Source organism: Aplidium turbinatum, chromosome 14, assembly GCF_918807975.1.
Source record: "Aplidium turbinatum chromosome 14, kaAplTurb1.1, whole genome shotgun sequence".
Classification (NCBI taxonomy): domain Eukaryota; kingdom Metazoa; phylum Chordata; class Ascidiacea; order Aplousobranchia; family Polyclinidae; genus Aplidium; species Aplidium turbinatum.
The window spans coordinates 18,145,991-18,160,815 of record NC_137485.1 but is presented as its reverse complement, the minus strand read 5'-3'; the positions used below and the strand labels follow the sequence as shown (position 1 = coordinate 18,160,815).

Genomic DNA, 14,825 nt, shown 5'->3' with positions numbered 1-14,825 from the left:
TTTACAAGCATATTTTCATCAAAACCGGTTTAGACCTGTTCAAAAGCTACCATGAAATGTATCACATTGATTGAGTGTTGTTTAGATCTTACAAAACACTTAAAGTTACACACAAGATGGAGATATTTACAAAAAAACAAAACAAACAATAACACAGCGAAATAAAAAATGTGCCTTTGCATGATGTAAACAAATAAACATTTACCAAAAACTAAAAAAAACTTAATTACCAGAGAATCAATTTGAAATGATGTTGTGATCGATTTAAAATAAAGCGCTAATTTAATATAAATCGTGTTCAGACTTGTTTAAAAAATAGGTTACATCGATTCTAACAGAATGGATGATGTTATATGGTTGGAAATAATTACTACTTTTGGTATTGCTGTATACAAATAAGTAAGATGTTATGGTTATATGTGCATAACTTTGGTTCAGTTTCAAAATTGACATTTTGTAGGCACAAACTTATCGCAAATCACGAAGGTTACACCATTCTAAGCTGAGTTTCTTTATTTTTATCCGCCATGTAAACTCGTGATAAGTAGATTGTAGTTAGAACACACGTAAAAACCTAATAAGTTGTTGCAAAAGTGTTATTATTTGTCAGAAAATAGTCAAATAGATCAAAGGTAAACCGATTTTTCATCTATTTATGTTGAAATCTGAGCAAACAAAAGGTGACTTATTGGAAATGTTTAGATTTCTATGTTTTTATGCGAAAAAGGAACCTTGTTATGACTGAGAAAAAAATACAACCGTGTGTACAAGCAACTGAAGTGATGTTAAGAAACAAAATAAATCAAAGTATGTGTTACAAAATAACCGAAAATCAAAATACTAGATGTTGGATTCGAACCCACGCGGACGCTAGTCCATTGGTACTTAAGACCAACACCTTAACCACTCGGTCAATCTAGTTTGTTGTGGCCTAAACAAGTGCTCAGTACGCATGACCCACCTAAAACTTGTTATACTAGGTATGTTTTATACAACATAAAACAGTTTATTGTAATTTCATTTAAAAGATGTTTTGACTGTGATAAAACAAAGACTTTTAAGACATAATTCGACTGTGAAAACTTGTGATCATGAAATTATGTGCTATAGCAGGTGCCTAAGCTATTCGAACACGAGGTGCTAGCAGTTTATTAAAGGGTGTTATCCAATTAAAGCAAGCGATTAAGTTGTATGATACACTTCGTTATACGAATTTGATAGGAATTAAGGAAATGTGGGTTCGTTTTTATACAAATCAATCAGTGTAGGCTAACAGATCAAGTGTGTGGTTTGGATACAAGACAATGCATTAGAACAGGCATAAATAAATTTTCGTTTCCAAGACCTGCTTGTGTGCTTCCACCCACCAACGAATAGAAGTGAAAAAATTTAGTTGTGGGTTTACACTCGTAAAAAAAAAAAGTTGTTGTTTTAAATATACCTCACTGAAATTAAGCTATAAGTAGATATGGTAAAATTATTACATAAAGTTAGAGGCATATAGAACGTGTAAAACGATGGGTTGCTAGAAAACATCTTTCAATGCAATAAAATAGTTTAGTATATCTGTTAGAGGTTGAATGTTTATCTATTAGGTTAGATATAATTACAAAAAGCTGAAGAACATAACTTCCTTTGCTTCTTAAAAGAATCTTGTAGCCTACAGTGGTTCCGGAGATTGCAAAACACAAAGGCCTTAAAAATGATTTATGCACTATACAACTTACCACGATTTAAAAAATATTACATTGCTATATTAAAACAGTAAGTTTAGGCAATCATTATCTTTACAGATGAATTGTACTATATTCTAATATGCTTGATAAAACTACCAGCATGAAAATTTTACCATTTACAAAGTAAATCATGCTTGTGTTTAACAAAAAATAACAGGAGGGTTGAAAATGTGAAAAAATACCTGTGACCCAAGTATTAACAAGCGTGAAAGCTACACCGATATGGTTAGCGAATCGCAACTGCTTGCTGTACTAGTGAGTGCTCAGCCTTGTGCTGATAGCCGGGAACAACGCTCCTTTCTTTACAACTAATACTTCTTACAAATGGAAGCATGGGATCGATCACGGAACCAACAGCTCAACAATAAAAAACTTCAGAACAGAATGGAGGTGAAACCTTAAGTAAACGGTGTTGCCATTTAAAAGTCTAATGTGACATATCGAAAATGTTTGAAGCGTTTGCAAATTATAAGTGCACTTTGAGTAGCTACATTTTATGGTTTCAGGCGCTCCGATATGGTTGCTGGAATACCTCATCTTGATTTCTTACTCTAAAACTTTAAAAACTGAATTGTGCAACATATAAAAAATAGATAAGCCGATGTATTATATTTTAGAAATAAGAAAACAAAATATCAATCTGAGAATAACTCACATTTATTCACAATAAGTAGTAATAAGTTATTGTAAATTAAACATTATCATAATTTTTTTGTTTCAAACAAAACTATGTACAAAAAAGCTATCAATTTGAGTTATTATTATCTTAATTAATTTATAAGTTAAATCAAATATGAAGTTTACATTATATACATAATTATTCACATAACATGAAATTTTGTAAAGTTAATAAATGTGAAATAAGGAAACATGATGAAAGTTTTGCTAAAAAAATACACATGAAAAATTATTTTAAATAAAACAATACTTAAGTTTTGACAAATTTTAAACTAAAAGTTTTATTCTAATAACATGCACACGAAAAATTATTTTAAATACCAAAATAGTTAAGCTTTGTTTTACAAACTAAAAAAGTAGTTTTGACAAATTTTAAACTAAAAGTTTTATTCTAATAACATAAATGCAAAAATAGTTAAGCTTTGTTTTACAAACTAAAAAGTAGTTTTGACAAAGTGTAAACTAAAAACTTTATTCTAATAACATACACACGAAAAATTATTTTAAATCACAACTTAAATTTTGGTTACAAACTGAACAATAATTTCAACAAATCACAAAGTTTTTATTGCACTAACCAACCATCAAAAAATATTATTAACTAACTACAAAGTTTATGTTCCATAATTCACAAACTGAAAAATAGTTTAACAAATGTTATGTTTTTTTTACAAGTTTATAGAAACTACAACAAAACATCACAACCTTCGAGTTTCTGTTTCATAATTACAAAGTAAAACTTGTGTTCAGGATCTTCTTTGTGTGTTATTATCATCAAGTGTGATTATGTGTTGCAACAATTGGTTTCATAGCTGTTCATTTGGGTGTTCTCATTCCATAAAAGACAACGTTAAATGTTTAGCTGTTATTAGCATCATATAAAAAACGTAAAAGTTGTTTATGCAAACACAAATAACAAAAGTTACATTGTTTTGACTAAGCCATTGCAATACTATATCAACAAAAATAATTTCCAAGTTAGTTACATTTTGTAAACATTACCATAAAGTTTTAGCTAAAATCATTGCTGTAACGATCTTTATGAAATGGATGCTTAGCAAAATGATAAGATAAACACGATAAGAGACATGGATCTAAGTTGAACACAACCAAAACAGGAGGTTCTATGTCTCAATTTACAGTACTGCTTGTGTGTTGAGTTGTACCTTTATGTTAATATCATGGAGTAGTGCAGTTGTTGTAAAGATCATAAAACAAAACCGTAAATGTTATGCCTTCATGACAAGCTTAAAGTTAGGTCATTTTGGTCAAGCTATGATTCTCACAACCTTTAAGTGATATTATACCAACAAAATTAATTTTTCAGACTAGTAACATTTAATACACATTACCATAAAGTTTTAGTAAAAAAACACTGCTTTAGCAAAATGTAGACCTAACGAAATAAAGGTTTACCGAAACCAACATAAACCGAAACGAAGATTAACCGAAATAAAGATGCTAAAATGCAGTATTTATTAAGCTTTTAGACCAGTCATAGATTATAATAAGTCTTATATATAACCAACTAATAAGCGACTAAGCACCCCTTTGACCATTTACCTTACAATAAACTAAAAGCAAGCCACTGATTAAAAGAACCAAAGTATAACGAAATTAACTAACCTATACAAACCAAAAAGCAGTGAAACCTCATTGATTTACCGAAATTCAGCAAGAACAAAACACAGCATTTGGAAAGATCTAGAATCGAGCGAATAGACCTACCTATAATAGTGAAAACTCTATTCTTACAAGCAAACACCTTTGCGAAAAACATAGCTACACCCAATCCGACAAAAAGTTAACAAAACGTTTATAAAATTAACCCCGCATATTAACCCACACATTAATAAACAAACCCTGTATATTAACCGATCTATGAACTTTACATCGTTTACAGTTATAAAATTTAAACAAAATCAAAGAATCCACAATAATGTGACATCAAAAATGACTTTCCTATTGACTAGCATACGAGGTGTTAGGTGCTAAGTGTTAGGTTATTTGCTTGGTAGAAGTTAGATTATTGCAGTGGTCTCCAGCTGTGTGTCTACAGTTAGAACAACATTAAAATAACCCACAATGATGTAAAATCAAAAATGAGTTTGTTAACTTTAATTTCAGGTTAAAAAGTTGTTTTGTGAGTTACTAAAAATATGTTGGTTATGTTTTGAAGTCTTTTCAATGTCATATCGCTTTAAATTCAGGTAAAAAGGTTGCTTTGTGAATTAATAAAACTATGTTGGTTATGTTTTAAAGTCTTTTCAATGTCATATCGTTTTACTTTCAGTTTAAAAGGTTGCTTTGTGAATTAATAAAAATAAGCTGGTTATGTTTTAAAGTCTTTTCTATATCTTGTAGTTATTGCAACCACTGTGATTATGCATGCACACCAACAGACCAACAAGACATCTAATGTATGAAACTTTCCATTTTTATTGCGTTTAAAAAAATCACTCTTTACAGACCACAAATGAAAAAATATTTATTTGTTGCTTTTTATAAGTAAACCAAGTTATATAGCAAGTAAGCTTGTAGTTTCTAGCTAAAGTTCGTACTTAGATTTAATACATAACCTATTAGCATCACTCGTTCGTACCGAACCCGTCCTAGGTCGGAGGGTTCGATACCAAGTTCGTTCATAGAGTTCTTACCGGTCGTTCTTACATATCATTACGTCATAACATTCGTTCTTACAAGTTCGTACCGACTAGGCTTAGTACCGCTGGCTACATCATAACATCCGTTCTTACAAGTTCGTACCACAAAGTTCAGACCAAACAACCTATCTTCGGTTCGTACCACAAAGGATGCGATCTAGGGTTCTTACCGAGCGAGGGTCCTTACCAGTTCGTACCACAAAGTTCAGACCAAACAACCTTATCTTCGGTTCGTACCACAAAGGATTCGATGTAGGGTTCTTACCGAGCGAGGGTCCTTACCTGTTCTTACCAAGGGTTCTTACATTTACTTGCTCTACCATCCCTCTACTACTACTCACAGTCAAGGAATTTCACCTCTCCGATTTTCTTTAAATTTTACACACCCTTTCACTATTCTATATGATGAACACCTGCAAAATGTGAGTAAAATTTATTGAGAAACACGAGAGTTATGAAGCATTTAGTTTGGGGGGTTCTGCTGAGGGGGCACAACTTTTTTATTTTTGGCCATGTTTGAGGCCCTATTACTGCTAACCTAAGTTAGGTAACAACCCAAATTTTTTTTACAGGTGATAGTACTTCTGCCAAATATTAAAAAAACAACATCGTTCACTTTGTCACTCTAAAAGGTCAAAGGTCATAGACACCCAAAGTTGGCCGTTTCCAGCTCTCGGCTAAAATTTTCCAAAATTTGAAAAGCTCACCAAGACCCCATTTTTGATTGGGTCTAGCTGAAATTTGGTAGAAGTGTTTTTTACAAAATTCTCTATGAACTAAGAAAATTTCAGTACCCAAATATTAAAAAGTTGGGAGATATTTAATATGAAACATGGGTCAAAATGAAAAAAAAAGCAAAAAATGGGGTCCTTTTAATATCCTGGTTACCCATGACCCCATAAAAAATTTGCACTGAAATTTTATCCACATATTTGCTAAGATATGACAAGTCTAGTATGCAAAATTGATCCATGGTTCTCAATGTTTTCTTTTAGAAAATATGCGTCAAAGTAAATCCAATTGTGGCAACCCTTCAAAAACAGGAACAGGAAGTTCTTCACTGTGTACAAGTGTGTAGCACTGATGGCCTGATTGCTGAAGCTAGGTTTGGATATTGCAAGAAAGTCCTATTTTTCCTGTTTATGCCTTTTGTGTTTACTACACAAAAACAGAAGTCGTTATTATGATCTTTTGGTTCATGCCACACCATTGGAATAGCAAACCTTAATCCTTTTCTTCTTTTGTTCGTCCATTGACGTAAAAGTTCTTTTAAAGTTTTGCAAACAATGTGGGGAGCCTAAGACTTATCTTGATCCTCAACTTCACTTTAAAGTAAGCAAGATAAGCACTCTTTACAAAATCATCGATTGGTTTTCTGTTAGGCTCTAGTGTGTAATAACCACAGATGTAACAGAAAATGTTTGTGTTATTGAGACAACGTCTTCTAGATGTTGTAGCCATAAGCGCGCTAGATTCCCCCCAAAACAAATTGAAACTGATGAACTCAATTTCAAAAAATGCACAGCAATGAGCTTGACAATTGCTCACTTTCTTCACAACTTTCTTGACAGCTGACTTTGTTTGTACTGATTAATAACACTTAACTCAAATCAAGCAATTTATTGCTTTAGCTTGTCTTTTAAAACCTAATAACCTATATTCATAAAAAAAAACAATTAGGTATGAACTTTGGTTCACATAATGTTATTGAAATACTGTATCTTAATTCTGCATTCCAGAAATTTATTATGTAAGTTTACGACTGTTGCATTTTGGTATACCAGTAGGCTACTGGGGCCACGAGAATTCGATGTCGGAGAATTCGGTGCTAAGAATTTAGCGCCGAGGGAAATGTTTTATTGTCGTGTTTAAACAAGAAAAAACAAGATAAAATAGTTCATATAATGAACACTCCAAATAGAAAACGTGTAGGCCTACTGACTAAACTTGATGAAGACTCGAGAGCCTGGCTAAACAACACCTGCCCTGAAGTAAGGCTTGAATGAAGTCCTTCTCAAATGAAACAACTTCTCAATTTTAGTTTCTCATACTTTTACAATTGTCCACTTGTAGAGCAATCATTTCACATCCCAACAGTAGTAGAGGAGTGGACACACAACACCTCCAGACTCCACACCTTTGTCCCTGACGTCGAACCCATGCCACCAGGAAAGGAGCTCAGCCGACCTGCCTGGGTACGGCTGAATCGCCTCCGCACGAGTGTCGGCCGCTTCGGATCCTTGATGCACAAATGGGGCCTATCAACATTTGCGGCATGCAGCTGTGGTGCTGAGGAACAGACAGCAGATCACATCCTCTACCACTGCCCGACGTTTACTCTACCAAGGGCAGTTGGACTATCAACGCTGGAGGACTCTACAATCAAGTGGCTGCTCGAAGAATGCCCGGACGTTTGACCCCAATGAAGCGTAGTTTAAAAACCAACTTCTCATGCCAAAGAAGAAGAAGACACAGTCTGCTTTGTAAAGCGCTGAGGAGCAACGCATAGCTGCGATGGATACAGCCACAGCCCTATATAAAAACGTACATTATTATTATTCTTTGCACCTCTTTGTCTATTGTTCAGTATATTCAAAATCGCAATGAGATTTTCAAACGAACTTCTGTTGTTTTAAAATTTTGTGCTTAACAAATTTCCCTTAAACCTTGTGTGATGTTGCAGAGAAAAGCAGTTAACAACAACACTGAGCAAGATGATCTTCTCAAGATGCCAAAACCAAAACAACGCTCAATATAAGCGATTCAGCATTGTGACCTTAATCTGGCCATTTCAACCACCTAAAAAACCAAGACTATAGAAGCAGTCAATATTTCAGTAACCTCAACTACCCTGGGCTGCGGCAGACGTTGAATCAATGCAAAAATGACGGATTTTGCTGTCTGGGTATGTTCAGAACTTCCCATGTATAGCCACGTCACTGCCTCGTAGCCACTCACCAGAGTCACCAATAGTGCAGTTTGCTTCGTCTGAATTATCAGGACAATCGAACAAGATTCCATCACATCTCATAGTTTCCAAAATACAGATCTTATGCACAACGCACTTGAATTCTCCCACCAAGCACACAACTTCATATTCGTAATCTGTAGACAAAGGCAGACGGCAAAATTTAGAAAGAAAGTTAGAGCTTTTGCTTAGAAGTCAACTTTTGGATGCTTTTCCTTTTTCCCATGTTAAGCAACTTAGAAAATATATAGGCTAGCACAGTTTAGTGCATTTGTCTAACTCGTAATCAACAAGGTTGTCAAACAAACGAATTACAACCTATAAACTACGCATTATGAGCTGTAATGTTGATGGCTATTAATTTGTAAAACACTTGTTTAAAACGGTTTGCTTACTAGCAATGCATTTTGGGTTCAAACTTTAGTGAAACTCAATTGCAGTTTATGTATCATGGCATGTCTACAAAGTAATACTGTCATGTTGCCAAATTACTCAAACAGTTTATCTTTGTACAGGCCATTTCATTTCCTCATAAACCCAAGTTATAATGAACATATTTATAAACCTTTTTTTTTCTTTAGAATTTCTCTATATTCATAAACTTTTGCATTGGTAATAGGCTATCACGTATTTGGCTATCACGTATTTGGCTATCGCCAGAACAAAAATAGTTATGTAGTCAGTGACAACCATGGTACTTGTAAGTAATGCACAAATGGGGCCTATCAACATCTGCGGCATGCAACTGTGGTGCAGAGAAGCAGACAGCAGATCACATCTTCTACCACTGCCCGACGTTTACTCTACCAAGGGCAGTTGGACTATCAACGCTGGAGCACTCTGCAATCAAGTGGTTGCTCGAAGAATGCCCGGACATTTGACCCCAATGAAATGTATTCCAAAAATAGAACCAACCTCTCATACGAAAGAAGAGAAGAAGTAGTAGGCCTTACTGTTATCACAGTTAAGAACACTGATGGATGGAAGGTGACAACTATCAAACAAATTTCTGAAAAAAGCACCATTATGCTGTCTTGATTGGTTGGTTTTTGAATTTTTTTTCTCGGACTGACAAAGCCTTGATAGGTTATTTCTGGTAGTTTCGCATATCGTACTTGTAGAGGCTCTTGACGCAGGGCCAGTTACCGAGATTGGCAGAGTGAAGTTTTCCGATTGTTGAAGTGTTGTTGCCGGGGAATTATTCCATTCACTAGGTGCCGCTGAATGGAGAACAGTCCTGAAATGCGTTGCTCAAGCGCACACCCCGAGAGCCGAACCAGCGCCGCCGTGATCTTGAGCCGGGCGCGTAACCACTGAGCTAACGGGGTGGACTTGATTCAGTGATTCCCAACCGCACCTCTTAGAGCCGCATGCGGCTCCAAGCTAGCCTTCTTGCGACTCTCATTGACCCCTGAAAATCCCTCAAAAAATATAAAAAATCTATTTATAATAATTAGGGCGATTATTTTTTGACTTGTCAAAATTGTTTACGAAGTCAAAATTATTTACAAACTGCATTATCGTTGTGTCGTAGAGGTTGCACTGTCAGTGAACTTTTCATTTTACATCTTACACAGTGATGCCAGGTTGTTTTTTGAAAACAAGCCCAAAACAGGCAAATCAACACAAAAACAAGCCCAATAATTTGCAACCAATACCAATTAGCATAAAGCACGCTCAAAGCCAAGTTGGACATTAAATTGATTTGTGTTATTTTTCTTGTTAGTGTTGCTATTCGTTAGTACATGCTTTCATGCTTTAAAATTTTTATTATAATTACTTGAGTGTTTTCATGCGGCTCCATACGTACTCTGAAGTTTGAAATTCGGCCCCGACACCAAAAAAGGTTGGGAACCACTGACTTGATTTGAACGTACTAGCATTTAACACAGAAAACAATTGTCTTGGCATTGTCTGCTTTCATTGTTTGTTTTAGAATGTAATGCAAGAGTAATAATAAAGGTTGTACTCCCATAATGACAGCATTAAAACGTATTGTATTTGTGCTACTTTGTAGGGCAATTGCAAAAAAGTCAAACTCACTGTAACTTAAAAAGTTGACCTGATGGAGAAAAACTGATTGCATTTTCAGATTCAGCGCTCCAAAGTTAGTCTAAATCAGTTCAAAAACTGCCGGCACCAAAAATTGTGTCAGCCAGTGTTATTAAATCCTCTACTGGTCGTATTGATGTCATATATTGTAAAGTGCACTGTTTCAATCAAAGTTGATATTGTTTAATAAATGGGCATTCGATAGCTTCATTCATTGATTTGTAGCAACACGACGTGGTTTGCAATGAGTTACCTTATCCTGCAGGCCTAACATTACTACCTGGTGCTGTTGTCGGGATAACATTTCTATTGGAAGTTGAGGTTGGACTTCTGGGCTGTGTTGTTCCACTGAAAGTTGAGGTTGAACTTCTCGGCTGTGTTGTTCTACTGAAAGTTGAGGTTGGACTTCTGGGCCGTGTTGTCGGTGTGAAAGTTGTATCTACGACATAACTTAAACATCTCACTTTTAAGAAACGATATGCACTAACATTTATACAGACTAAACAACATATGATTCTAGTACAATTCTATCTAAAGCAGCGTTTCTTAACCTTTTCTGACTTTAGCACCCCTGTAAATAGGCCTGAACAGTCTAGCACCCCCTAACTATCATTAACATACGACTATACTGCAATGCCGGATAAACGTTTAATAGTAGAAGCCGAAATTTTGACATGCCTGCAGATCGCTGGCGATATATTTTGTAATGAAGTCTCTTGTTGTCTAACAAACTGTGCTGTTGTTTGAACAAAGTTGATGCAGAATTTGGCATTTGACTTTCATTCACCATTATGTAAGTGAATCAACTCTCTTAAAACAACAGAACAGTTTGTTAGACAAGAAACCTCACTACAAAATATATCGCCAGCGATCAAAAAGCATGTCAAAATTTGGGCGCCGCCATTAACCTTTGGTGAAGGAAAAAAGCGATGTACAAATGCATCATTTGTTTATTCTTTAAAAGTACTCTTCAGGGATACACGGGTCCTAAAAAAACAAAATTTCTGTGTTTCAATGCGCGCAATTCACGCATGGTGAGATTCTGCAGGTGAATACAAAACTGCAGGTATGCACCCACCAGGGAAGTTCGCACAAACTAGCCTACTCAGGATCAAGTTGCGCAGGGAGATGACTACAATAACAGCAAACCAGGTATCAGGCTACTTCGAAACAGCAATTATTGATATGACAACTGCTGATACTGGCAGAAAGACGAAAAAATGCAAAAAAGTAAAATGACATTTTTTGATATTATGCTGCATGCATTTAGCACCCCCTCCAGTCTATTCCAGCACCCCCAGGGGGTGCTAGCACCCCCGGTTAAGAAACGCTGATCTAAAGCATTAAGCTACCTAGCCTTAAATAAAAAAGAAATACTGCATCTTATGTTATAAAGGTACAAACGCTCTACCAGGACTTGGACTTCTGTCGCAAGGTCCACTTGTAATTGAAATGTCATCTAAAGCGATATCTCCGTACGGCTCGCTTGCACGAGTGCCAGTGAAAGATATCTGATAAAAAAAAGAATAAGTTGTTTAATCCAGAGTTTCAAAACAACTAGCTTCCTTTTTGTCTGTGAAAATGAAACTGATTAAAAAACATATAACTTTCAACATATAAACTTGTTTCTTTGTTATCAGAGCTGAAATATAGGGAGTGAAGTCAAATTTATCAAGTTTTGTGAAAATTTTTGCTAAAAATTCGGGAAAGAAATCTATGATGGTTTACTAGTTTTATTAAAAGTAAACTTCTGTTTGGTACCTTTCTGAAATAATGAAAATTATGCTATGCAATAAAAGCAGTGCGTTAAATCAATACAAAATTAGCACGCTTAACTGCAACTGTGATTCTTTTAGGTTGTGAAATTTGAAAATAATTGCATGCTACTAATTGTTACGAACTTGGAGGAATGGGAAAAAAATTTAGAACTCTTTTACCGGTTTTATCAAATTTGAGCTATACTTTTGTGTGGTGCTCGCTGAAACACGTTATTCTCGCATAGTGCTATAATGCCACCCCATCCAGCAATTGCAAAAGAGTTTTTCAATCATGCAAAATCTCATTCTACAGATGAGGAGGATCATTTTAAGAAAACTGTGCTTTCGCTGGCAGGATAAGTGGTTTACTTTAGTTAAAATAATTTTGGAGATAAAAGGTGGTAGCCTAATGCACGCAGGTTATAACAAGATAAACCTGTAGGCTACCCCAAGTAGTGTCGCACCAGACACGAAAAAAAACAGCTAGATCCGATAAGGGTGGCTAGGCTCTCTTGTCGATCTTTTTTTTTACAAAACTTTTTTACGTTTTTTGTTTGCATTTATTGATTCCATTATTCCATTTATATAACATAAAAAGCCGGATGACGTTTTTACCTGAAGAGGTTGGGATGCGTAGTTCACCTCCACCAATCCCTGTATCCAAACAGGTCCCTGCTGTCCGCTTCTCTCCCACAGAGTCCTTCTGTTATTACCAGATCTCTGGGTAACAATCAGCCTTCCAACAGAAATTCCAAGCATGTGATACCTAAGTCATGGAAACATATTCAGGTGTGTTATCATTCTAATAAGGGCAAATTCGGCTAGATTATGGTAAGTTTGATTTTGATTTTGTTTTGGCATCATTATAAGTTCAGTTACCGGTACTATAAATAAAAAAAAATAAATAAATAAAAAAAGCGATATAAAGTCAGGATAAAGACAGAGACTAAGAAACGCAGATGTCATAACTTGGATGACTCAGCCAAGCATACAAAATGTTGTCGGCAGGTCAAACATGTAAGATCATTAGCAGAATCACAAGCCCTTGGAAGTAGGCTAATAGTCAATGGAGATGTTGCTAAGTTGTTTCAGTGATTAAGTGCTTACAGATACCTTTATTTACATGGCAGCACTCGCTTTGACAGTAGCGCACATCTTTTGTAGCCTATGTTTTGTGTTCTTAGGATGCAGGCTAATAGAAATTTCATCAGTGGTAATTTTTCTTTCGTTTCAAATATAATCGTGTTTAGGAAAATGAAAAGGTGTTTTTGAAAATGGAAAATGTGTTTTGGTGTTTTGGAAAATGAAAAAGTTTACAGAGTAAATTCAAAACACCACATCAAAAATTGTAATATTAGGCCTACACTGTTTTTCTAATACAAACCTGACACTAATTTTCCAAATTTCGATGAGTTTAGGCTATAGTAGGCTAAATAATAACATGTTATGTTTTTTGTTTTTTATAGTTACAAGTGCAAGATAATTCTGTTCTGCATGTTAGCAGGGCTTGATTTTTCTAAGATTGATTTTACATAAAAAACCATATCAAATATTTTGTTTTACCAAAAACGTAAAGGCCTCAAAACTCACCAAAATGAAATGCACATTTCTCGATTTCCTTCGTTGAAAGATATCTGAGGTGAAACCAAAATAGCAGTTTCGTTTTCTTCACGAGGAAAAGACGTTTCAATAAAAATGTATTGGCCTCCTGCAAAGACGTCGTCATCATTATTATATTTCTCTTTAAGGACCTGTATAGGTTCCGTGCCCGACACTAATATGAGAAGCACAGTTTGTGTAAAGATAAAAAGAGAAAAAAATAATTTGCATTTTCCAAACGAGCTACGTTGCGAATATTCGACACCCAAAAAAACATAAATAATTGACATTCAATTCACTATTCGATTGAAAAGTATGTAAATTACGTTGGGAAAGTACCACAACATTCTAAAGTCGATGTGCTCGTGCACTCGAAGAAACAAGGACTTATTCAGAATTATCGGTAGACTCATTTGAAAGAAAAAGTTTTTTTTTTTACATATTTGTCCTTTCAAGACGAAAAAATCGAGTAGTTATACAATAGAACACTTATATAATGGAGAAAGGACTGGCAGCACCGCATAACCTTGTGGTTTCCTAGTCGAGGTGTTGCCTGTCATCAAATAACAGCAATAGTATCAATTCATCAAAAAGTATATAATCACTACGTGTAGCACATAAAAAGATTTACAATCAGCAGTACGTATAAACTTTAATATTGATACAATTAAATCGACATTTTCCGTTCATGGATAACGTCCTTAAAAACAATTGACAACCCCATCTCAAGCTATTCAGGAAACAACAGCCAGCGACCAGGGACAAATGATACATACACATTCCGCGATAAAGTGCGTGATACATAGCCTATGAGTCCTCGGACTCGTGGTTAAAAAACACTGTTTTAAAGAAATGTATAATTTCCATCTAATCAGGGTGTTACAGTTTTTGTAAACCACCTTTTTTGATTCGTACGGTGAACTTGCTGGAAGCAGTTTTAAAAAAAAAACTTTTTTATCCTTCTATCAGTATAGGCTGCTCACGAAATTTTTAGTATTTTAAAAGAAGCAGATATTGTAATCTGTTTTAGAGATACGTGACTATCTAATGCAAAATAGCATAAAAGCAAAGTAGGCTACAACAAAAACGAATTTAATGTTGAGTTATGCCAGATCCCAAAAACAAAGAAATGACAAAATATTTTTAAATATTTCACAAATATAGATTCCAGCGGCCTGTTTTAGCCTGATGCTGCGGGTTCGCTGTGGTAGTGGCGGTTTGCATTATAACTTGCGGAACACAATTTTCAAATTCATGTGCAATGACGAACGAGACTGAAGAATGGTCGTTTGCATCTACATTTGTGAAATAAACAATGATCATGCTGCTAAAAGCAAAACTTAACCTCAACTGTAGTGCATATTCTAAATAG

General features: G+C 35.0%; 1 protein-coding gene and 1 non-coding gene across 3 annotated transcripts in view; both read right to left on the bottom strand.

The window, feature by feature from the left end:
• LOC145783540 (enteropeptidase-like) overlaps window positions 1–14,825 on the bottom strand; it is a 53,794-nt gene that overhangs the window by 25,361 nt on the left and 13,608 nt on the right. Inside the window, exons 5-9 of one of the 2 annotated variants that reach the window (XM_082595440.1) lie at window positions 13,445–13,562; window positions 12,470–12,620; window positions 11,509–11,608; window positions 10,378–10,536; window positions 8,036–8,182 (exon numbers count right to left, since the gene is read on the bottom strand). In XM_082595440.1, the coding sequence (XP_082451566.1) occupies window positions 8,036–8,182; window positions 10,378–10,536; window positions 11,509–11,608; window positions 12,470–12,620; window positions 13,445–13,562 (675 nt within the window). The remainder of the gene's footprint in view (window positions 1–8,035; window positions 8,183–10,377; window positions 10,537–11,508; window positions 11,609–12,469; window positions 12,621–13,444; window positions 13,563–14,825) is intronic. The other variant, XM_082595441.1, reaches the window with a different exon arrangement.
• Window positions 839–921, bottom strand: Trnal-uaa (transfer RNA leucine (anticodon UAA)). The gene has a single exon. It is a non-coding gene; the product is annotated as a tRNA-Leu (tRNA).